The 23,637-nt window shown below is 45.3% G+C and overlaps 1 protein-coding gene across 1 annotated transcript in view; it reads right to left on the bottom strand.

The window, feature by feature from the left end:
* ATG14 (autophagy related 14) overlaps nt 1-22,656 on the bottom strand; it is a 39,310-nt gene extending 16,654 nt beyond the window's left edge. The window contains exons 1-3 of the mRNA XM_056545305.1: nt 22,320-22,656; nt 5,274-5,336; nt 3,618-3,660 (exon numbers count right to left, since the gene is read on the bottom strand). Coding sequence (XP_056401280.1) covers nt 3,618-3,660; nt 5,274-5,336; nt 22,320-22,555 — 342 coding nt within the window. The 5' untranslated portion in view covers nt 22,556-22,656. The remainder of the gene's footprint in view (nt 1-3,617; nt 3,661-5,273; nt 5,337-22,319) is intronic.
* Between the last annotated feature and the right edge of the window lie 981 nt (nt 22,657-23,637).

Raw genomic sequence — 23,637 nt, 5'->3', positions numbered from 1 at the left:
AGGGAGGAAATTTTAATGAAAACCAAAATTTTGCACATTTTGGAGGATTTTGTTTTCACACTGTGCACTTTACGGTAAAAATGACGTGTTCTTTATTCTGTGGGTCAATAAGATTAAAATTATACCCATGGCTAGATACTTTTATATTTTTGTACCGCTTAAAAAAAATCAAAAACTATTTGTACAAAATCAGTGATCTAAAATCGCCCTATTTTGACCACCTATAACTTTTTCATTTTTCCATATATAGGGCGGTATGAGGGCTCATTTTTTGATACCACATTTGCATATATAAAACTTTTAGATAATTTTTTTAAAATTTTTTTTTGAATAAAATGTGATAAAAAAGCTGGATTTGTGGACTTTAATTTTTTACGCTTACGCCATTCACCGTACGGGATCATTAAGATTATATTTTGATAGTTCGGACATTTACGCACGCAATGATACCAAATGTTTACTAAAAAAAAAATGTTTATGCTTTTTGGGGGTAAAATGGGAAAAACTGACAATTTTCATTTTTATTGGGGGAGGGGATTTTTCACTTTCTTTTACATTTTTCAATTCTTTTTATTTATTATTTTATTTTTATTTTTTACACTTTTTATGTACCCATAGGGGACTATCTATAGCAATCGTTTGATTGCTAATACTGTGCAGTGCTATGTATAGGACACAGCACTGCTCAGTATTATCGGTGATCTTCTGCTCTGGTCTGCTCGATCGCAGAGCAGAGCAGAGCAGAGAAGACCCCGGGAGACAGCCGGAGCCAGGTAAGGGGAGCTCCGGCTGTCATGCTGGATGATCGGATCCCCGCGGCAGCGCTGCGGGCGATCCGATCATCCAATCAAAGTGCCGCAATGCCGCAGAATCCATGATCTGTATTGATCACGGCATCGGAGGGGTTAATGGCGGACATCCGCGCGATCACGGATGTCGGCCATTATCGGCAGGTCCCCGGCTGCTGCTAGCAGCCAGAACCTGCCGTGTATGACGTGAGCACCCTTCCGATGCTCGCGGTCATACACAGGACGTAAATGTACGTCCTGGTGCCGGAAGTCCCGCCAAACGAGGATGTACATTTACGTCCGTGGTCGTTAAGGGGTTAAATAAATGACGTATCCACCTACTGATGACACTGATATTGTATATACAGATTCAGAAGCAAAGTCAAGCTTTTATTTTGCCTGGAAGTATAGCTGAAGAGGACTCGCCACTATGACAAATCAGTGTGACACATAATTATAAGAAATGTCACCAAAACAGCCTCAAAACAGGCAAATAAAGGTTTTACAGGTGGCCCTGAAAGGTGTATAATATGATCCCACTGAACAAATCAAAAATTCTAAAATGGATCATGTCATGTGACAGACTCCACAACTCCTCAGAAACCGTCCCAGACAGCATCACATGTGGCTCCATAAACACTGAATATATGTATGATTGGGGGGTCAGATTTCAAGAACAGGGTTGGCAAAGCTCCTGTCGCAATGCAGTGGCGGTCCAGTATGTGCACTACCACTTCATGCTATGTTTATGGGACTGACGAAGATTGCAGAGCACTGTATTCTTTAGCAGTCCCATAGACAATGAATGGAGCACTGGCAGGTGTTAGCTATTTAGCACTTTTATAGAAACATAGAATGTGTCGACAGATAAGAACCATTTGGCCCATCTAGTCTGCCCAATAATGTGAATCCTATGAATATTCCCGGGCCCTATCTTATATGAAGGATAGCCTTATACCTATCTCTATCTTATATGAAGGATAGCCTTATACCTATCTCTATCTAATATGAAGGATAGCCTTATACCTATCTCTATCTAATATGAAGGATAGCCTTATACCTATCTCTATCTTATATGAAGGATAGCCTTATGCTTATCCCATGCGTGTTTAAACTCCTTCACTGTATTTGCAGCGAGCACTTCTGCAGGAAGGTTATTCCATGCATCCACTACTCTCTCAGTAAAGTAATACTTCCTGATATTACTGCAGAAACCTTTGCCCCTATAATTTAAAACTATGTCCTCTTGTGGTAGTTTTTCTTTCTTTTGAAAATGCTCTCCTCCTTTACCGTGTTGATTCCCTTTATGTATTTAAAAGTCTCTATCATATCCCATCTGTCTCTTCTTTCTTTTAAGCATAATATACTACAATACAAAGAGAAATGGCACGGTCAAGTTTTCAAGTGGGACCTCAAAGGAAAAAACACAAACAAAAATCTTCAGTAAAGAATTTCGAAAAAAATAATTAAGTAAATGGAAAAAAAAAAAAAAAAAAAAAAAAAACACCCCCTCCCACAAAACCGCATCTTATCTCTGAAAGCTGAAACTGCCTTTTATGTCAGTGGGATCAAAGCTCCTTTTAGACATATAAAGTGGTGTTCACTTCTATTTTTATAGTGGCCGCACAGGTCAATTGTTTACTCAGTCTTAGGATCCCAACTTGTTTAAAAGTCTTAAGAGCAAGGGAGAAACTCCAAAGTAAATATAACCCCACATAGCAATGAAAACACAGTAGTACCCAGACTTAGGCTGGGTTCACACCACGTTTTGTTAAATACGGCTCCCGTATACGGTTGGGAGGAGGGGGGGGGCGGGGCTTAATCACGTCGACCACGTTTTTGCCTGCGGTCGGGAAACCGCATACGGCCGAAAACGAAGCCGACCGGAGGCTGCGGTTCACTCCGGTCGGCTCATAGACATACATTAAATACGGTTCCCGAATATGGCTGAGTGCGGGTGCCGCGATTAAGCCCCGCCCCCCTCCTCCCAACCGTATACGGGAGCCGTATTTAACAAAACGTGGTGTGAACCCAGCCTTACAATAATTCTGAACCCATCTTTGTTAAATTGGTTGACTAGTTTAAAAAACCTACTCCCTTATATCCTATTGATAACATCTGAGTTTGGGTAGAGTCACACGGAACGGATCCGCAGCGTATTCGCCAATGACCCAACCCTAAATTTGCCACACATGGACTTGCGAGTCATCACACGCATGGGCAGTGTACTCCCATGCGCCGGCTCCGCGATGTCTGAGTACACTGCGAGTACATACAGTGACACGCAAGCCCGTGTGGATGCTCGGAGCGGCGCATAGTCGCTAAGAGTAGCACACGGACAGACAGATGGGGAGGGTAGGGGACAGCTGGAGGCACAATTTAGGGTCAGGTCATCGGCGGATCCGCAGCGTAAAATGCACTGTGGATCCGTTCCGTGTGACCCTACCCTTATAGGGGATATCCAAAGATTACACTTATCTCCAATGCGTAGAAAAGGTGATAAGCATCTGATCAACAGAGATCTGAATACTGGGACTCTCCCCTTCCCGAACAATAAAACGGGGGTCCCATGTCCCCTAAGTGAATGGAGCAGCAGTGCCAACACTTAATCACCACTCCATTAACTATCTAGAACACTGTCAAAGATAGCTACAGTAGAGTACAGTGATTGGTTATGTTCAACAGTCTCATAGTGGATAAAAAGAGCACCAGTCCAGAACGCATGCTGCTGCTCCAATTTCTTTTTGTGTCCCCCACCCCCCCACACACACAAAATATCAAACGTTTTGTGTGTTGATAAACTCTACGGAAAGGTCCTACAAAACTCACCAGCTTGTCTGCTGCCAGCTTGCCCTCTACAACTGATGCCACCCTATAAAAGAGGAAAAAAGTATACAACATTCTTCAAATGCAGATAAGGTCACTAAAATATACAACCAAACCCTTTATTATCCTACTATGTAAATGCTTGCAAGAAACACAATAAGTCACTAGGAGTGAACAATGTTGCTGTGCATCCACTCCTAGCAAACCAAGAGATTGTCATCTCTTGGTTTGTATGTACCAGTGTTTTCTAAACTTTGTGCCTCCAGCTGTTGCAAAAGTACAATTTCCAGAATGCTGGTAGTTGTAGTTTTACAACAGCTGGAGGCTCACTGTTTGAAAAACACTGGTATATATATAAAGGATGTGAGGACAAAAGTATATAACTATCTTTATTAGGCCCATGGAGTTGAATGGAGCAGCTATCCCCATCATTCTGTCCCCAACACAGTCCTCAAGGCTCACCAGCAGTCCAGGATTTAGCTTTTTCCCTGTTCTATTCTAACAGAGTAACTGAAAAAAGTGACTGGACAGGGGATTAGCGTAGGCAAGTTATTTTTAGCCCAGTCGAATGCCACAATTGAGTGGTGTTTGACAACTTCTTTAAAGAGGTGGTCCAGTGAAATACAACTGAGGCTGGGTTCGCACTACGTTCTGGACATACGGGGACCGGTTCCAGCTGGGGGGAGCAAAAACCGAGTGTTCCCGTATCTTGAATGAGCCGACCGGAGTCACCTGACTCTGGTCGGCAAATTTTTTCCCCCCTTTCCGGTTTTCTGACCAGACCTAAAACCGCAGTATACCACGGTTTTAAGTCCGGTCAGAAAACTGGATACAGGGCAAAAATGAGCCGACCGGAGTCACTATCTGACTCCGGTCGGCTCATTCGAATGAGATAGGGTTCGGGTCCGGATGGGATACGGGAGCGCCCGGTTTTCACTCCCGGGATCCGGTCCCCGTATGTCCAAAACATAGTGTGAACCCAACCTTATACCCTATCCACAGGATAGGGGATAAGTAACTGATCCCGGGCGGTCTGACCGCTAAGACCCCCCACTATCTCCTAAACAGGACCCCAGCTCTCTGAGATGAGTGCATGCTGCATGCACTCCATTAATTTCTAGGGGAGCGCGGGAGATGTCCGAGTATAGTATTTGGGTCTCTTTGGCACTCCCACAGAGAATGAATGGAGTGCATGTCGTCTGCAGAGCTGGGGTAGGGGATAAGTTGTATTTAGTGTTATGGCTGATCAGTATCTATCAGGGATGGATATAAAGGATTGGATAATTGAATGCTGATGCATGATGGATGTTCAGTTTAGAACAAAAAATATTTCTCGATGCATCCATCCTGTAAGTGACTGAAATGCTGACGGCTCCATCAATTTAGTATCAATTATAAGTAATGACACCCTTCCCAGGACGGGCCTCTATCCTTTTATCTCATAGACTGGGGGGGTTCATGTGTTGGCTTACAGCTCAGATTTCTCATGCCAGTCTTCATTGTTGTATTGGAAGAAATTAACTGATCGTGTCAATTCTTGTTTTATACAATGTGAGAAGATGACGGATCGGAGACACAACCACCCTCAGCAGGAATGTTAATAGCCGCAGTTTTCAGTCATTATTTCGAGTACGAGGTTTTATGTGAAGTGCCACTTACTGTTTCTGAAAATCCAGCTGCGTTTCCCTTAAGCGATTTAATCTCTCCCTCTTGTCTGCAAACCTGAAAAAGATCAAAAAAAGGTTAAAAAAAAGTGTTTACCAAAGAACCAGTGACCACATAACTCAGCGCCAACGTCTAATAGCTCAAGGAAGTCATCTCAGATTAAAGATAATCAGTCAGGACCGTCATAGACATCTTATTACTGAGGATGGAGAGAAGCAGCTGTCCAACACATCTGATGCTGCTTATCCCACAAAACTGCCAACATTTTTTCCCCATAAGGGTTGTCGGACTGTCATGACCACAGAAACAACTTTGTTTGTGGGATCTACCTACAGTAACAGAATGCCTGACTTTTTGCAGTGCTACCGATTACTTATTGAGGGCTATTCCCTACTCATAAATGCTGCTATGATATACCAGGGTCTGACATCCAGGACCTTCACAGATCATACAAATCAAGGGGCTGCAGTGATAGTGCAGTGCTGCATCTCCTTCAGGGGTTTTCCTTTGCACAGTACCCAACCAAGTGAATGGGGCTAGCTGCAGTTCCCTGACCAGCCAGTGGGCTGTGAGTGTCGCTATGCAGAGAAAACCGCTGAATGGGACACCGCGCTTCACTACAGCTGCATCACCTTAACATTTTAAGGACGCCGGGCGTATGCATACGCCCTGCATCCCAAGTCCTTAAGGATGTGGGGCGTATGCATACGCCGTGGGAATTCCGGTTGGGGACCGGACCGGAATGCCTGCTGAAATCATTCAGCAGGCATCCCGGCACATCGCCGAGGGGAGTCCTGAGACCCCCCACCCCATGTCGGCGATCGCAGAAAATCGCATGTCAATTCAGACATGCGATTTTCTGCTATTCCGGGCTGATCGGGTCTCTGGTGACCCGATCACCCGGAAAATAGGGATGATCGAAGCAGTCAGGGACAGCCCTGATCATCCTGAGAGATAGGAGTGAGGTTGCAGTGCTGCAATCTCCTCCTATCCCCTGCCATTGGTCAGAACTGATTCTGACCAATGGCAGGGCAGGACAGTGGGTTGCCCATGGCAACCCCCCGTTCTGCCCCCCCTGGATGTCAACTCAATAGTTGAAGTGTTAGAACTATTTCATACAGTGATGTCCTAGGTGGACTGGGGACGTGACGTCACGCCACGCCCCCTCCATTCATTTCTATGGGAGGGGGTGTGACGGCCATCACGCCCCCTCCCATAGACATGAATGGAGGGGGCGTGGCGTGACATCACGTCCCCAGTTGTAGTTTTGCAACATCTGGAGTGTCACAGTTTGGAGACCACTGTTACAGTGGTGCCCAAACGGTAGCCCTCCAGATGTTGCCAAACTACAACTCTCAGCATGCCTAGACTGCCCAGGCATGCTGGGAGTTGAAGTTCTGTAACATCTGTCCCTTCAGATTTTGCAATTTTCATGACATTTTTGAAAATTGCTGCTCTACTTTGAAGCCCTCTAATTTTTTCAAAAAGCAAAAATGTCCATTTTATGATGCCAACATAAAGTGGACATATTGTATTTGTGAATAAAAATAAAATTTATTGTGAATATCCATTTTCCTTACAATTAGAGAGCTTCAAAGTTAGAAAAATGCAAAATTTTCAAAATTTTCATAACATTTTGGGATTTTTCACCAAAAAAAGGATGCAAGTAACGACGAAAATTTACCACCAAAATAAAGTAGAATATGTCACGAAAAAACAATCTCAGAATCAGAATATTTGGTAAAAGCGTTTTCGCGTTATTAGTTCGTAAAGCGACGGTGGTCAGAATTGCAAAAAAGGGCTGCGTCCTTAAGGGGTTATAGGGGTATTCCAGGCAAAAACATTTTATCCCCTATCCAAAGGATAGGGGATAAGATGTCTGATCGCGGGGAGCCCGCTGCTGCGACCCCCCGCAATCTCCCTGCAGCACCCGCATTTTATGCGGGTGCTGAGTCTCCAGTTTCAGAAAACTCCGGGTTTCAGGGACTGGGGACGTGACGTCACGCTACGCCCCTCCATTCATGTCTATGGGAGGGAGTGTGATGGCCGTCACACCCCCTCCCATAGAACTGAATGGAGGGGGCATGACGTCACGTCTCCAGTCCCCCTAGGACATCACTGTATGAAATAGTTCTAACACTTCAACTATTGAGTGAAAGCTGCAGTCCACAAGATTGTACAGCTGTGAACTTAAAAACAATGTGTCTTCAGACAATATCGTCCATCTATAATTTAAGATAATCTTAAACTCTAGGAATGACCTCTGCACAGGTCACAATATGGTCAGACATCTTTTCTATTCATATCAATGGTAGGGCTGGGCGGTATGAGCAAAAACGTGTATCACAGTATTTCTTTAAGTGATGGCGGTTTCACGGTATTTAACGGTATTCCCCCCGCAACCCCCCCCCCCCCCCCATGTGACCTGGGTGCCGTTTCTCTCCCAACCTAGTGAATGACCTGCAGAGAGCTGGGACCAAAGTAACAAAGGCTACCATCAGTAACACACTACGCCTCCAGGGGCTCAAATCATGCAGTGCCAGACATGTCCCCCTGCTTAAGCCAGTACATGTCTGGGCCCGTCTGAAGTTTGCTAGAGAGCATTTGGATGATTCAGAACAGTATTGGGAGAATGTCATATGGTCAGATGAAACCAAAGTAGAACTTTTTGGAAAAACTCAACTAGTCATGTTTGGAGGAGAAATAATGCTGAGTTGCATCCAAAGAACACCATACCTACTGTGAAGCATGGGGGTGGAAACATCATGCTTTGGGGCTGTTTTTCTGCAAAGGGACCAGGACGACTGATCCGTGTAAAGGAAAGAATGAATGGGGCCATGTATCATGAGATTTTGAGCGAAAACCTCCTTCCATCAGCAAGGGCATTGAAGATGAAACATGGCTGGGTTTTTCAGCATCACAATGATCCCAAACACACTGCCAGGGCAACGAAGGAGTGGCTTTGTAAGAAGTATTTCAAGGTCCTGGAGTGGCCTAGACAGTCTCCAGATCTCAACCCATAGAAAACCTTTAGAGGGAGTTGAAAGTCTGTGTTGCCCAGCGACAGCCCCAAAACATCACTGCTGTAGAGGAGATCTGTATGGAGGAATGGGCCAAAATACCAGCAACAGTGTGTGAAAACCTTGTGAAGGCTTACAGAAAACATTTGACCTCTGTCATTGCCAACAAAGGGCATATAACAAAGTATTGAGATTAACTTTTGTTATTGACCAAATACTTATTTCCCACCATAATTTGCAAATAAATTCTTTAAAAATCAGACAATGTGATTTTATGGATTTTTTTTCTCATTATGTCTCTCATAGTTGAGATATACCTATGATGAAAATTACAGGCCTCTCTCATCTTTTTAAGTATGAGAACTTGCATGTATGTCCACCGGGCCTGCTGTAATGAATATAACTAAATGCTGTTAAAAACTGCATAGATAAAATGGCTGCACTTATGTACAAAAGAATTAAATACAATTAGAAAATAGAAAACAAAAATCAGTATATGGCTCTAGACAACACATTCTCTTAAAGGACACACACACAACATACATGTATGTCGCTGTGCCCTGGTACGTTGTAGTGATCTGGTCAAGATGGCTGCTGTAAAGCTGTAACAATGGCTCTGCATGGTAGGGTAAAAAACCAGTCACTTATTACTGTCTATTAATGCGGTATGGGACTTCTAAAAGGCCGACATATTCTACAGTGGTTCCTAAAGTGGTTGATAAACAGTTGTACCTGAGATTTCCAACCAGAATACTGTCTAGCATGACACTGTCTGCACCACCTTGTCTTCTTTGTAATGTGTTCCCTGGTGCCCTTTCTTCCCTTGGTAAATGACACACACACCATGTAATGTAAAACATGCTGCTCCCGATTATGCCACCTTCTTCTAATGCGATTTGGTCCAGTTATGATGTTTGCGTCTTGATCTGTAAGCACTGTTAGCAGTGGATGGGGGCAGCATTGGCGCTGGCCTATGGCAGAACAGCCCCACATATAGCAAGCTGCAATGCCCTGTGTGTACCAACACCTTTCTATCATAGCCAGCAATTGGTGCTACAGTAGTTGTTCTGTAGGACTGGACCAGATAGGCTAGCCTTCCTTCCCCACAGTCATCAATGAGACACTGCAGACTGTTGCTGTATTCGCATTACACACAGAATACGAGGGGCACCCTACAAGAACCGTTTGAGATGCCTTGAACTAGTCATCCAACCATCATATTTTTGAAGAAAAAAAAAGCAACAAAAATTGGACATCCAGAGTGGCGCCAAACCCCAAAAATTGGATTTTGCCAAAGAATAGAATAAAATGGTATTTATTGAACAAGGTGCACCTGGTAAGGAGATTTACCCCTTACATTGCACTACTACTTAAAGGAGTACTCCGCCCCTAGACATCTTATCCCCTATCCAAAGGATAGGGGATAAGATGTCAGATCGCCGCGGTGCCGCTGCTGAGGAGCCCCGGGATCCCCGCTGCGGCACTGCGCTATCATTACAGCACAGAGCCAGTTCGCTCTGCACGTAATCACGGCTCCGCCCCTCGTGACATCACGGCCCGCCCCTTTCAATACAAGTCTATGGGAGGGAGCGCGGCGGTCGTCACGCCCCCTGCCATAGACTTGCATTAAGGGGACGGGCCGTGATGTCACGAGGGGCGGAGCCATGACGTCACACGGCTCCATCCCCTGTATCGCCCGTCGTTACGCACAGAGCGAACTCGCTCTGTGCAGTAATGATAGCGCAGTGCCGCAGCGGGGATCCCAGGACTCCCCAGCAGCGGGACCGCGGCGATCTGACATCTTATCCCCTATCCTTTGGATAGGGGATAAGATGTCTAGGGGCGGAGTACCCCTTTAAAGAGGTAATCCGGCACTAAACATCTTATCCCCTATCATTAGGGGATAAGATGTTAGATTGGGGGGACCCCACCGATCTCTCCTGCAGCAACCCCGTTTTTAAGCTGCACAGAGCGAGGATCACTCTGTGGCTCATGACGGGCGGTGCAGGGGACGGAGTATTGTGAAGTCACAGCAACTCCCATAGACTTGCATTGATGGGCGGGGAGGGGTGTGACATCACCAGGGTGCGGGGCCGTGATGTCATGATACTCCGCCCCCTGCACCGTCTGTCATCAGCCAGGGTGATCCTCGCTCTGTGCAGCTGAAAAACAGATGTGCTGCGGGAGAGATCGCGGGAGTTCCCAGCGGCAGGATCCCCGCGATCACACATCTTATCCCCTATCCTTTTGATAGGGGATAAGATGTTTAGCGCCAGAGTACCCCTTTAAGTAGTATTTCACTAGGAGCACACTTTTTTTTTTTTATTCTACAAATCGTCATATTTTGGCCCATTATAAATTGGCTCAGATTCGTACACTTGCTAATTTTTCTTGCTTACAAAACATCATCTTCAGGGATTGCCGCCTACTAAATCCTGCCCCACGACAGCTGATCAGGACGAAGAAGAGAGACCATAATGTTACTAATACCAGGGAGGAAAAGAGGTCTTCCGCAGATATAAAAGGAGTATTTCTTCATGATGCTTCATGATACTTGCTCCTTAATAATTGACGTTTCTTTAGGTTTTACTTGCTACAACTGATAGAAAGACAATGACCAAACACAACACATGCCAGATGCTAGACACGAGAGGAGAGGAGGGCCGACAGCTGTCCTGCAGGCGATACAGTCAGCGCTATCCTTATGTTATCAATAGGTTTCTTCAAGTTTCCTCAGGCATCATCAATGCTGGGATTAGGCTGCGTTCACACGGCCGTCTAGACCCGTCCCGTTCTTCTCTCGTCAAAAAAAACCCCAAAAAACGGACAATGACGGATGCAAACGGATGTTATCCGTTTGTATCCGTTATTGTTCAGTTAATAATCCAAGAAACATTTTTTTTTTGTTCTAAGCATGCTGAGAAGTAAAAACGGATCAAAAAACTGATGCAAACGGATGACATTAAAGGCTCATCTGTTTTCCATAGACTTCAATGTTAAATTTACTGTGTCCGTTTTTTTCTTCCTTTTTTTTTCTGGCAGAAAAAATACTGCATGTGCCGTTTTTTCTGCAGAAAAAAATGGGAATGAGTGCACACGGGTGCAAAAGGATGTAAACAAAATCCCATTGACATGAATGGGATTTTTTTTTAAACGCTTTTTAATCCGTTTACAGCCTGGAAGAACGGAACCGAAACGGGGATAAATAAAACGGGGAAAGACGGCGGTGTGACCGCACCCTTAAAGGGCAATTCCTGCCCAGACTTCAAGTGGAGAACCAGTCACACAGGACTTCAGACATGATATAGGGGAGGAAGCGCTCGCATGACTGCAGAAAATTCTCATCTTAGGGTGGGTTCACACAAGACATTTTCCCTTCCAAAAAAAAAAAAGAAAAGAAAAAACACTGCATCCAAGGAGTTAATAGTGTAATGTTTTCTAAATAGCGTGTCTCCAACTGTTGCAAAACTACAACTCCCAGCATGCCCGGACAGCCTTCGGTCGCGGTCGCGGTGCGGCGGGGCATTATGCCGATACCGATAATGCACAAAATCGTGATTATCAGCCGATAATATCGGCCATACCGATAACCGGTCGATCCCTACTGCAGACCTCCAGATGTTGCAAAACTACAACTCCCAGCATGCCCAGACAGCCGTTGGCAAGTGAAATCGACTGCAAACACTTCCCAACCAGGACCTATGGACCTCAAATCATTTCCTGATGTAGGAGCAGCAGAGTGTCTCCTTAGAAGTAGTATACACCCTTCCTCACCCTATTAGCGGTGGTACCCCCTTACCCAGTAGCAGGTGCAGAACCAGCCCACCAAACCCAGTAGTAGTGGCTGCTAAACAACCCTTCTCTGTTCCCCCAGTAGTAAGAGCATCAGGGTATCACCATTCGTACCCTACAAGTAGAGTAAATGAGTGGTGCACTGTGATGAACTTTAAAAAGTCCCGGGGGTGCCCAGTCCTCATGACCAGACCACGGACAACAATGTAAGTAAGGTAGAAGAATTGGAAGACGGCAGTCCAATGCAGGGATAGTAAAGATAGTGGGTGAATAAACTTTTTTTTTGTCTTCACTATCCCTGCTTTGGAGTGCAGTCTTCCAATTCTTCTTCCATTCGTCCCCTAGTGTCACAGTACGGTCACACCACTCAGCAGTGCCTGACTTCCCTATTAAATGCTTGCCAAGTATGCCCTCTGCTGGCAGAAAGCTGCATTGCACTCAAATCCAATCCCAGCTGTTTTATAAGGGTATGTTTTATGTTCATAATAGAATTTCGGTCAGGAAATTGTTGCCTTCTGTCCTTTTATCAATCAAGTAGTATGCAGGTGGAATTTCCACGCAGAAATGAAGAGGAATGAAGGAGGAGGCTATTTAATTCTTCTTTTCTGAATTCCACTTGAAAACGATGTCGGGCAGAATTTTTTTTTTACCATTGAATACTGCTTGAAGAACGAACATGTTCTTTCTTCAAGCGGAACTGAATTCAGCGAGCAGAATTTACTGGAAGTGGAAAATACATTGAAGTGAATGGAAAATCAATTGCTGAATAATTTCAAGCTGAAAAAGCTAGCGGAATTACTCGAGGAAATACCTCAGTGTGAACATACCCTAATGCTTCCTATTCCTGCATTAATCCTCCCGAACAGAGACAGATCCTGGAGGGTGCCCGCTCATCATCTGCTCATCGGAAGCACTCGGGGTGCATGCCATTTACATCACTATATTTAATCAGTTTAGGAAAACGTATGCTTCAAAAACTTACAAAACAGTATGCAAACTTGTGCTCATAATTTTAAGGGGTACTCCGGTGGAAATTATAATTTTTTTTTTTTTTTTTTTTAATTAACTGGTGCCAGAAAGTTAAACACATATGTAAATTACTTCTATTAAAAAAATCTTAATCCTTTCAATAATTATCAGCTGCTGAAGTTGACTTGTTGTTTTCTGTCTGGCAACAGCGCTCTCTGCTGACATCTCTGCTTGTCTCGGGAACTGCACAGAGTAGAAGAGGTTTGCTATGGGGTTTGCTTCTAAACTGGGCGGTCCCCGAGACAGGTGTCATCAGAGAGCACTTAGACAGAAAAGAACAACTCAACTTCAGAAGCTCATAAGTACTGAAAGAATTAAGATTTTTTTAATAGTAGTAATTTACAAATCTGTTTACCTTTCTGGAGCCAGTTGATATTTAAAAAATGGTTTTTCCTGGAGCATAAAAAATGAAAAAGCTTTTCCTGCAATGAAAAATGCCCCCCATAGGGTATGTTTACACGGTAGGAGAATGTGCGGAATGTCCGCCCAGAAAACACAGGCAGACATTATGCATATTTGCAAGTTCCGGTGGGCACGCAGAAATGCGCCGTCTCATAGACAGCAATGCATTTCAGAGCTATATCCGCCAAAAAAAAAAAAAAAAAAAAAAAAAGAATGTCTGGACGCTAGAATCAGGATTTTGGCCAGAAATTCCACTGTGTGCAGTAGAATCCCATTAAACTCATTGCAGAATTCTGCACAGACATTGCACTGTGTAAACATACCCATACAGTGGTGTTTGGCATCTCCAACGTGGAACAAACCTTTTAGGCCGTGTTCATACACTGTGGTTCTGTATGCATTCTAAAGCTCCAATTATAGTGTATGGCCCTAATAGAAACATTTATCCTGCTCTGGTCTACAATACCTCTAAGAACCTGCATATTTCATGCTAGTAATTACACGTCCAGGCTTCTCTCCTAGATGATCCAATCGTTTATGGAAACAGGAACCAGGCGCACGATGGGTGCAGTGACTGTCTCAGAGGGCAGGGCTGGCTCGGGATGTAGGACACAGACAGAAAAGAATGAGGTTCAGCGAGCTGGCATCAACATGACATCATACGTGTCTACACATCCTGTCTGTATGATCTATACCGCACATGATATCATCGCAACGTGAGATACTTTCTGTGTATAGGAAAATAATTCTCACTTCCTATCAATGTAACGTGTAGTAGATTTCTAGAATAAATGCTACACTGCTCAAAAAATATATAAAGGGAACACAAACAACTCAATGTAACTCCAAGTCAATGACACTTCTGTGAAATCACACTGTCCACTCAGGAAGCAACACTGATTGACAATCAATGTCACATGCTGTTGTGCAAATGGAACAGACAACAGGTGGAAATTATAGGCAATTAGCAAGACACCCCCAATAAAGGAGTGGTTCTGCAGGTGGTGACCACAGACCATTTCGCAGTTCTTTTGCTTTCTGGCTGATGTTTTGGTCACTTTTGAATGCTGGCGGTGCTTTCACTCTAGGGGCAGCATGAGACGGAGTCTACAACCCACACAAGCGGCTCAGGTAGTGCAGCTCATCCAGGATGGCACATCAATGCGAGCTGTGGCAAGAAGGTTTGCTGTGTCTGTCAGCGTAGTGTCCAGAGCATGGAGGTGCCAGGAGACAGGCCAGTACATCAGGAGATGTGGAGGAGGCCGTAGGAGGGCAACAACCCAGCAGCAGGACCGCTACCTCTGCCTTGGTGCAAGGAGGAGCAGGAGGAGCACTGCTAGAGCCCTGCAAAATGACCTCCAGCAGGCCACAAATCTGCATGTGTCCACTCAAAGGGTCAGAAACAGACTCCATGAGGGTGGTATGATGAGGGCCCGACATCCAATAGGTGGAGTTGTGCTTACAGCCCAACACCGTGCAGGACGTTTGGCATTTGCCAGAGAACAGCAAGATTGGCAAATTCACCACTGGTGCCCTGTGCTGTTCACAGATGAAATCAGGTTCACACTGAGCACATGTGACAGATGCGATAGTTCATTCAATCAGATCTAGGATGTGTTACCTTAGTGTCCCCTGTATTTTTTTGAGCAGTGTATATGTTAACGGAACCTGTCACCCAGGAATTGCTAGGAAACTGCTGGGATGTGCGTATAGCATTAATTGAGGTTAGAGCATCGGTACCTGAATGTAGCATCTCAAGTGGGGCTATAGAGGAAAAGACACCTCTACCTCCTCTTCTTCTTCTTTGACGAAGACAACGCCTTCAAGGAGGAGGGTATACTTTGATCCTGATGGAGCCCTAGTTGTCCTTAAAAATGAGCAGGTAGAAGCATTGTGGACAGTGCCCTGGCCATGCCTCTAACTCCTCATGCTTATAATAAGATAGATATTTTTCCACTAAAGTGCCAACAGAGATGCTACAACAGAGATGCCCAGACAATTAAGAATGCGCACCTGCACATAGACATGTATACACTGTTTTTATATACATATATTGTTTTAGATAGTTTTTAACTATTTGACACTTTAGCGCCCCGACCTAGGGGTGTGAATCGCCAAGAATTTGGCGATTCGATTCGAATCGCGATACCAGTGTGGCGATTCGATATATCCCGATATATCGCGATATCGTCTAGGTGACGATACATCGCGATATATCCCGATTCTGTTTAAAAAACAATGTCTTTTATGCTTTTATTAAAACTTTATTTATTTATTTTTTTTTGTACACTTTAGTCTTTTAGGAATCATTAGATTCCTCAGACAGATGAATAGAGTTCTATTGAACTCCATTTATCTGCGATCCATTGATAGAGCCTGGTCCGGCCAGGCTCTATCAATGACAGAGCCACGGAGAGCCTACACATCTCCCTTTAGACGCCGCTGTCAGCTTTGACAGCGGCGATCTAAAGGGTTAATAGCCAGCTGCAGCGATCGCCGCATGCTGGCTATTAGCGGCGGCCCCCGCCTACTAAGAACAGTCGGGGGCTGCAGAGTATGGAGCGGGCACGAGTCGTGTCAGATCCGGCTGACAAAATGTGGAACTTGTATCTCCTGATGCCCGGGACATGCTTTCTGTGCATCAGGAGATACAAATTCCACATCACTAAAGCGATTTTTCACTTGCCGATACTGAATCGATTCAAAATATTTTTGAATTGATTCAGTATCGGCAAGTGAAAAATCGTGATAATCGCGGGAATCGATTTTTTCTTACATCCCTATATGGGAGGCCTTAAGGATACTCTTATTGCACTTTGATCATTATTTATTATGTTTGATGACATGTAACAAAAAAATATTTTCCTGGAAGGGGATTGACGGCTGCAACCACATGCTAATTTACATTTTTGCCACATTATAACAAGGACTATGTTCACTTCTCTTGGATCCTGTTCTGTGCCACCTGTTGCCTAGGGCAACCGCCAATGCCGGTGGGACCAGAGGCAGACAGGGAAGGGTTAACGGGGCGGGCAGTGAAACCCACAGCAACCCTGTTTGACCTATGGGCTAGAGGAACAGGTGGAGATTGCTGTGATCTGTTTGCCCTACATAAAGATGGCTGCGGTGGAACCAGTAGCTTCAAGGCGCCTGTGCAGGCAGAAGCTTACACGCAACCTAGCAACAACCAGCGGATGTTTTAGCAGCGACGTCATCTCCGCCTCCAGAACGAACGCTGACAGGATCGGCGTTCCGTCGCCATAACACATGGCTTTTGTTTACCTGCTGTCTCCTGGATTGATCTGGTGAGTGCCCGTGCCCCCGCCCAGACAATTAAGAATGCGCACCTGCAAATGGACATGTATACACTGTTTTTATATACATATATTGTTTTAGATAGTTTTTAACTATTTGACACTTTAGCGCCCCGATATGGGAGGCCTTAAGGATACTCTTATTGCACTTCGATCATTATTTATTATGTTTGATGAACTGTTTTCATTGTATTTTGTAATATGAGGTCACTAATTGACTGGCCCTGCGCGGCCATATATACTCACCAGTTTGCAAATTGTATAGCTTGATAATGGCTAGGTGAGCTAGCCGAAAAGTCGCCACCTTCACGTTTGTGTGAATAAAGACCCTTTTTTTCTGCAATATATGGGAGTGCAGTTGCCTTTCGTTTTCTACTTGGAGGGATTCGTAACCGGGATCTGCAGCAACTGAACGCACCCTATCATCACTGCATTGACCCTAGGAGTGCTGCTCTCGGAGTTTTCCATGCTTATAATAAGATATTTCTCCCACTAAAGCGCCAACAGAGATGCTACATAAAAAGGCAGTGTTGCTCTAAATGCATGTAATGCTAAATGAACGTCTCAGCAGCTGACTAGCCAATTACTGGGTGACAGTGTGCCTCCAGCTGTTGCTAAACTTCAACTCCCAGGCTAAGGACACCATGGTGCCCGCCCAAGCACCACAGCCACCGATCTAATGTTAATTGCCAATGCTGTGGGCAGACCATCAATTTTAAAGGGCTGAATAAGCCGATGTTTGCTGGCCATACATGTTCCATAACCATTAATGAACATTTCTTCAGCCTCAGCTCAGCCCCGCATGCATATACACTGAGCGAAAAGAGACAAATGGCGGCCTGGAGAACAAAAGAACTGAAAATGTTGAAATACAATATGGCCGTCTGGTTCTCCGTACAGACTATGGACTGCACAGAGCAGAGGTGGTCGACATGCACTGTCTATGTAATTAAACGGATCCCTCCAAGGAACAACCCAGGATAGAGGCAGCGCACAGGACTTCAAAGGTAAAATGGTTTATTTACCCGGCATGCAACGTGTTTCGCTGGATAACCAGCTTCATCAGGCATGAAGCTGGTTATCCAGCGAAACGCGTTGCATGCCGGGTAAATAAACCATTTTACCTTTGAAGTCCTGTGCGCTGCCTCTATCCTGGGTTGTTCCTTGGAGGGATCCGTTTAATTACTTCGCCTGTGTGTCCAGGAGCAGCTGCCGTTCTTCGCCCGTTGCAGGGTCACTTCACGCCTTCACCATAGTTGTACTTGGTCGCAGTACAACTTTACTTGGTGAGCAAGTTTTCTTGTTTGTTCATATTATCTTTGCATTACGGTATCACACTAGGAGCGCTCTCCTTGTCTGTACTATGCACTGTCTATGGGAGAGCACTGTACTCATGCATTGCCAGCTCTCCTATAGACAGTGCACGGCGGGAGTGCATCCACCATCGCCACTCCGTGCACGAGGATAGTCTGTGTTCTGAACACAAATCTTCAGAACATCAGGACGCTGGGCAAGAGATTATGGGGGGGGGGGTCCCAGCAATTGGACTCCCGTGATCAGAAAGTTACCGACTATCCTGTTGATAAAGGATAAGAGGAAAAAGTACCAGCATTCCCCTTTAATCCCTCTAACTTGCCTTAGGACATCTTTGGGACAGATCTTTACATCTCCATATATAATGGCACGGATATCAATATCAGCAGACCTGCCATTTACATCCGTCAATGTCATCCTAATGGCCAGCAATGACTGCTGCAGACGCCAAAAATCACTATATTCTAATAGCCGTATACAGATCTATTGGAAAAGCTACAACGCTGAAGGGACGGCAACCTGACATGTGGAGCGTCATCTCCATTCCTCTGTAGGGACATTTTAGCACTACACATATTCCCCCATTTTCAGTGAGGGAACGCGGATTTGTGCTTTGTGCTCATTTTATTAGACCCGTCTTATGTTAGTTTTTTCTGTTTTTTAATAACACCATTTCCATATTTGCAAATATTTCCTATCTGAAAAAGGGGTTCATTTCAATAATTGTCGATAGTTTTTTTTTTTTTAATACCTCAGTGGTCAATTCATTTAGCCATGTAAAAGTCTAATTCCCCAAATAAAATCAGATAAAAGACTCTGGACTGCCACCTTCCTCCTCTTAATAACTTATTCAAGACTAAATTAAACAATATTAGCTTCAGGTCTGGCAACTGATACTGTAGATTCACTCAACCCTGCTCTTTAGGGCACCGTTTTCCCAAAAGTGTGTCTTCAGGTGTTGCAAAACTACAACTCCCAGCATGCCCGGACAGCCAAAGGCTGTCCGGGCATGCTGGTAGTTGTAGTTTTGCAACAGCTGAAGACACACTGTTGGGAAAGCACTGCTTAAGGGTAAGGTAGATCTGCAAGTTGTTAAGATTTGTCATTGCATATTTTAGTGTTAAGTGTAGAAATAAGTTAATATAGGTAAAATCTGCAGTTGAGAATGTTCCTGCCACCCACAGAAACACAGTAAACTGGAAGATGCCTCATTTATTCCAATGTCTATCATTACAATAGCACAAGACTACCACTAGATGGCACTATGAGCAAAATGGCAACCAAAAATATAAATAAATAAATAGATTAAAAACACCATTAATCACCACTGTGGCCTCCAGTCATAACAGGTTATGTAAGAGGACACATTCCAAGAGGACCCAGCAGTAAGAAAAGGCAGTGCCATCTCATGGATTTCTTCTACTAAATGTTCATTTCCATCATATTACCCACTGTGCGTTAAAGAAGTCTTCTAAAATGTTTTAAATTGATGGCCTAACTAGAGATGAGCGAACTTACAGTGAATTCGATTCGTCACGAACTTCTCCGCTCGGCGGTTGCTGATTTTTCCTGCATAAATTAGTTCAGCCTTCAGGTGCTCCGGTGGGCTGGAAAAGGTGGATACAGTCCTAGGAAAGAGTCTCCTAGGACTGTATCCACCTTTTCCAGCCCACCGGAAAGCTGAACTAATTTATGCAGGATAAGTCATCAACTGCCGAGCCGAGAAGTTCGTGACGAATCGAATTTACTGCAAGTTCGCTCGTCTCTAGGCTTAAGCTCAGGACAGAACATCAATATCTGAGAGGTGGGAGCGCCGACACCCCCCTCCTAATCAGCTGTTTGGCGCAGTCACTGCACTCTGATGTACACAGTAAAGGGGAGCTGAGCCACAGCTACTAATTCAGTGTATATCTAGTCAAATATATTATGTCCGGAATTTTTTTTATATATATATATATATATATATAGATAGATAGATAGATAGATAGATAGATGCAGGTGTGCTGCATCTATTTGCATATTTGGATAGTGGAACTGGTGGACAGAGGTACTGAATATGCGAGCACCCCAACTCATTACTTCAATATTTCTGGATGCTTTTATTTGGGATAAGAATATATATATTTGACACGTTTTTGTCAGCTAGATAACCCCTTTAACTATATGTCATAGGGCAGGAATGGGTTAAGTCATGGACTGGATTGCATTCAAGGAGATCTGCAGCCACGGGACACTTATCCCTATCTGCAGGATAGGGGATAAGTGTCTGATTGTGGGGACCCCTCGTGATCTCCCGTGCAGGAGGGTGATGCCCCGGCCGACACGTCCCCTCAATGTATCTCTATGGGAGAGGTGGAGACTCAGCGTGCAGCCCCGCCTCTGCCATGGAGCTGTATAGACGGAGCGTGTCACTGACCTCAGTGAGGATGACGACACGCGCATAAGCCACAGTACCGCCAGTTCCCCTGCGGTCAGACTGCCCACGATCAGACACTTATCCCTGGTCCTGCAGATAGGGGATAAGTGTCTATGGCTGCAGTACTCCTTTAAAGCAAAATGGTGTACATTAATGTCATTTCGCAATACCGGTCTTTGAAGAGAGAGCAGGAGCTGAAAAAGGCTGCAAGCAGCAGCCAGTACTCACCTCTGATGCTTCGTGAGGTCACCGCTGCTGTTTCTCTGCTGGGCCCTGCTGCGAGCAGTCCTGGGGAAACCGCAGCGGTGACATCACGAAGCTCTGCCTGTGCCCCAAGCCTGCCGAATGTAGATACCGCAACAACGGGAGCAGGGATCACAGACACACAAGTAGGGATCACAGACACACAAGTAGGGATCACAGACACACAAGTACGGTTGTCATCACATCACCCACACTACACACCTGGAGCAGCAGGTTAGTGCAGTGACATTGATGACAGTTTTCCTTTAAAAAAAAAAAAAAAAAAGTTTGAGGGTGGAAACCCCCTTTATGGGTAAGATCACACGGGTGGATTTAGAAGACCATTTAAGCCACAGGGGAAAATTTGCACAATGAAGTCAATGTAATCTGCTGCGGGAAAACTCAGCTTAAATATGAAAACTGTCAGCTTTCTCCACCCCCCACCCACACTAACCTGCGGTACTGGCTGGTAGTGCGGGGGACGCTGATCAGTGTGATCCTTACCGTGCCTGGATCCGCCGCAATCTTCTATTTTTAGTATATGCTAATGAGGTGCTAACTGGCACTGGCCGGGCTAACTGGCACTCTGACATCAGTGCCGGAGCACCACCCAGCTCATCGATATTCCTCCCGTCTCAGTAATGAAGAGGGAGGGGAGGAATATTGATGAGGTGGGCGGCGCTGCGGCCGGTGGTGGTGGTGACGCCAGAGTGCCAGTTAGCCTGGCAAGTGCAAGTTGGCACCTCAATAGCATTTCTCAAACATAGAAGATTAAGGCCGAACGGCGCAGTGGATCCGGGCAGGGTAAGGATCAGACTGATCAGCGGCCCCCGCACTACCAGCCAGTACTGCAGGTTAGTGCGGGGGGGGGGGGGGGGAGAAAGCTGACAGTTTCCCTTTAAATCCACCTGTGTGAACGTACCCTTAGGGTCTGCTCACACGGGTCAGATGTGCTGTCAGTTTTTCGTTGCAGGTTTACCCTCGGCAGATTTCGGAAACCTCTGATCAAATCCGCTCATGTGAAGGTACCCAGAGACTGGGCTTATACCTGCGCCATTTTCTTCAGCATCATCACATCCACTATATCAACAGTCTCCAAACTGCGGGCCTCCAGATGTTGCAAAACTACAACTCCCAGCATGCCCGGACAGCCAACGGCTGTCCGGGCATGCTGGGAGTTGTAGTTTTGCAACATCTGGAGGTCCACAGTTTGGTCACCGTTGACACAAGTGGCCAGCCTAAAATGTAAGTATCCACCTTGGTCAATCGCTGCATGATAGGAGTTGTACTGGCAGCAATGTAGGACAGGAGACCACCATGGAAAGTGATTGGCTGCTGCCATCACATCTTTGCAGCAGTGCCGTAAATCAAGGATTTTCTTCCCTTTTACAAAGCCAAAATGTCGCTACAAGTCAGGGACAACTTCCATAGAGACACTCGATGTGCGGCATAGCAGTGTCAGAACAGTGTCCATAGGGGGCGCAGCCTATAGACCCCCCCGCCCACCTACCTCTCCGTGTCCCTCCCGTCAAAGAAGATGAAGTCCCCGCTCTGGACGCACTTGGCGCAGGTCAGCCTCCGGCGGGTGGTGTTACATAGCGGGCAGCGCTCCACCGCCACATACAGCCCCTCCGCGTCGTCCACAGAGTCCACCAGCTCCGTCCCTCGGCGGGGGCTGCCGCTTCCCCCCGCCGCCGCCGCCAAGCGCTGCCAGCTCGGGGCTCCCCGCTCACAGGGGGACGCCATGACAGCTTCTTCTCACCGGGTGTCACGTGGTGTTTTGCTTTTACGCTGCTGTATGCTGGGAAAAGAGGGGCGGGGCTGAAGTGTGCGTGACTGACAGGCTGGGGCCACGTGACCGCGCTGTATCTTAGCGGCTCTGCTTTGTATACAGGGGGAGATTTATCAAACCCGGCCCAGGAGAAGTTGACCAGTTGCCTATAGCAACCAGATTGCTTCTTTAATTTTTATACAGGTTCTGAAGGGGGAAACAAAAAAAAAACGATCTGATTGGTTTCTATGGGCAACCGGTCACCTTTCCCACTGAAGAGGTCTTGATAAGTCTCCTAAGGGTACGTTCACACGGATGGATTACCTGCGGAATTTCCGCAGCTCATTTGCTGCGGAAAATCCGCAGCAGATTTTACTACCATTGACTTAAACGGGTCATCAGAAAATCCACAATAGAGGCAGTTTTGCAGATTTTCCTTCGGACCCATTCTGCCCCTGTGAACGTACCCTTAGGGTTTTCCAAACATTGTACGTCTCCAGCTGGTGCAAAACTACAACTCCCAGCATGCCCAGACAGCCAAAAACTGTTCAGGCATGCTGGGAGTTGTAGTTTTGCAACAGCTGGAGGCTCCCTGGTTGGGAAACACTGCTCCATTCATTACAATAAAAAAAAAAAAAATTATATATACATATATATATATATGGAAAGCAACAGCTGAGCAAATCTCTTTATTCTAAGATGAATCTAGAATAAGAGTCCGGACATGCTGGCAGTTGTAGTTTTACAACAACTAGAGTCATTAGTTGTAAAAAAAACAAAAAAAAAAAAAAACCCTGCTTTAAATGCTGGAATTTAAGGCTAAGTTCACACTGCGTTTTTGTCGGTTTAGTAAAACAAAAAAAAGCCAACTACGCCGTCATAAGGCAAAATATATTACTTTTCTATTTTTTAATTCTCACGATAAAAAGGAACATACTGCTGTATAGCATACATCAGAAAAAAAAAATCCTTCTATAAATAAGTTTATATAAAACACGTTTCAGCCTTGTGATTTGCAACTCGTCGCATTGGTGAAAATGCAGCTAGTCGTTAAGAC

Source organism: Hyla sarda, chromosome 11, assembly GCF_029499605.1.
Source record: "Hyla sarda isolate aHylSar1 chromosome 11, aHylSar1.hap1, whole genome shotgun sequence".
Taxonomy (NCBI): Eukaryota; Metazoa; Chordata; class Amphibia; order Anura; family Hylidae; genus Hyla; species Hyla sarda.
This window is presented reverse-complemented; position numbering and strand designations above follow the sequence as displayed.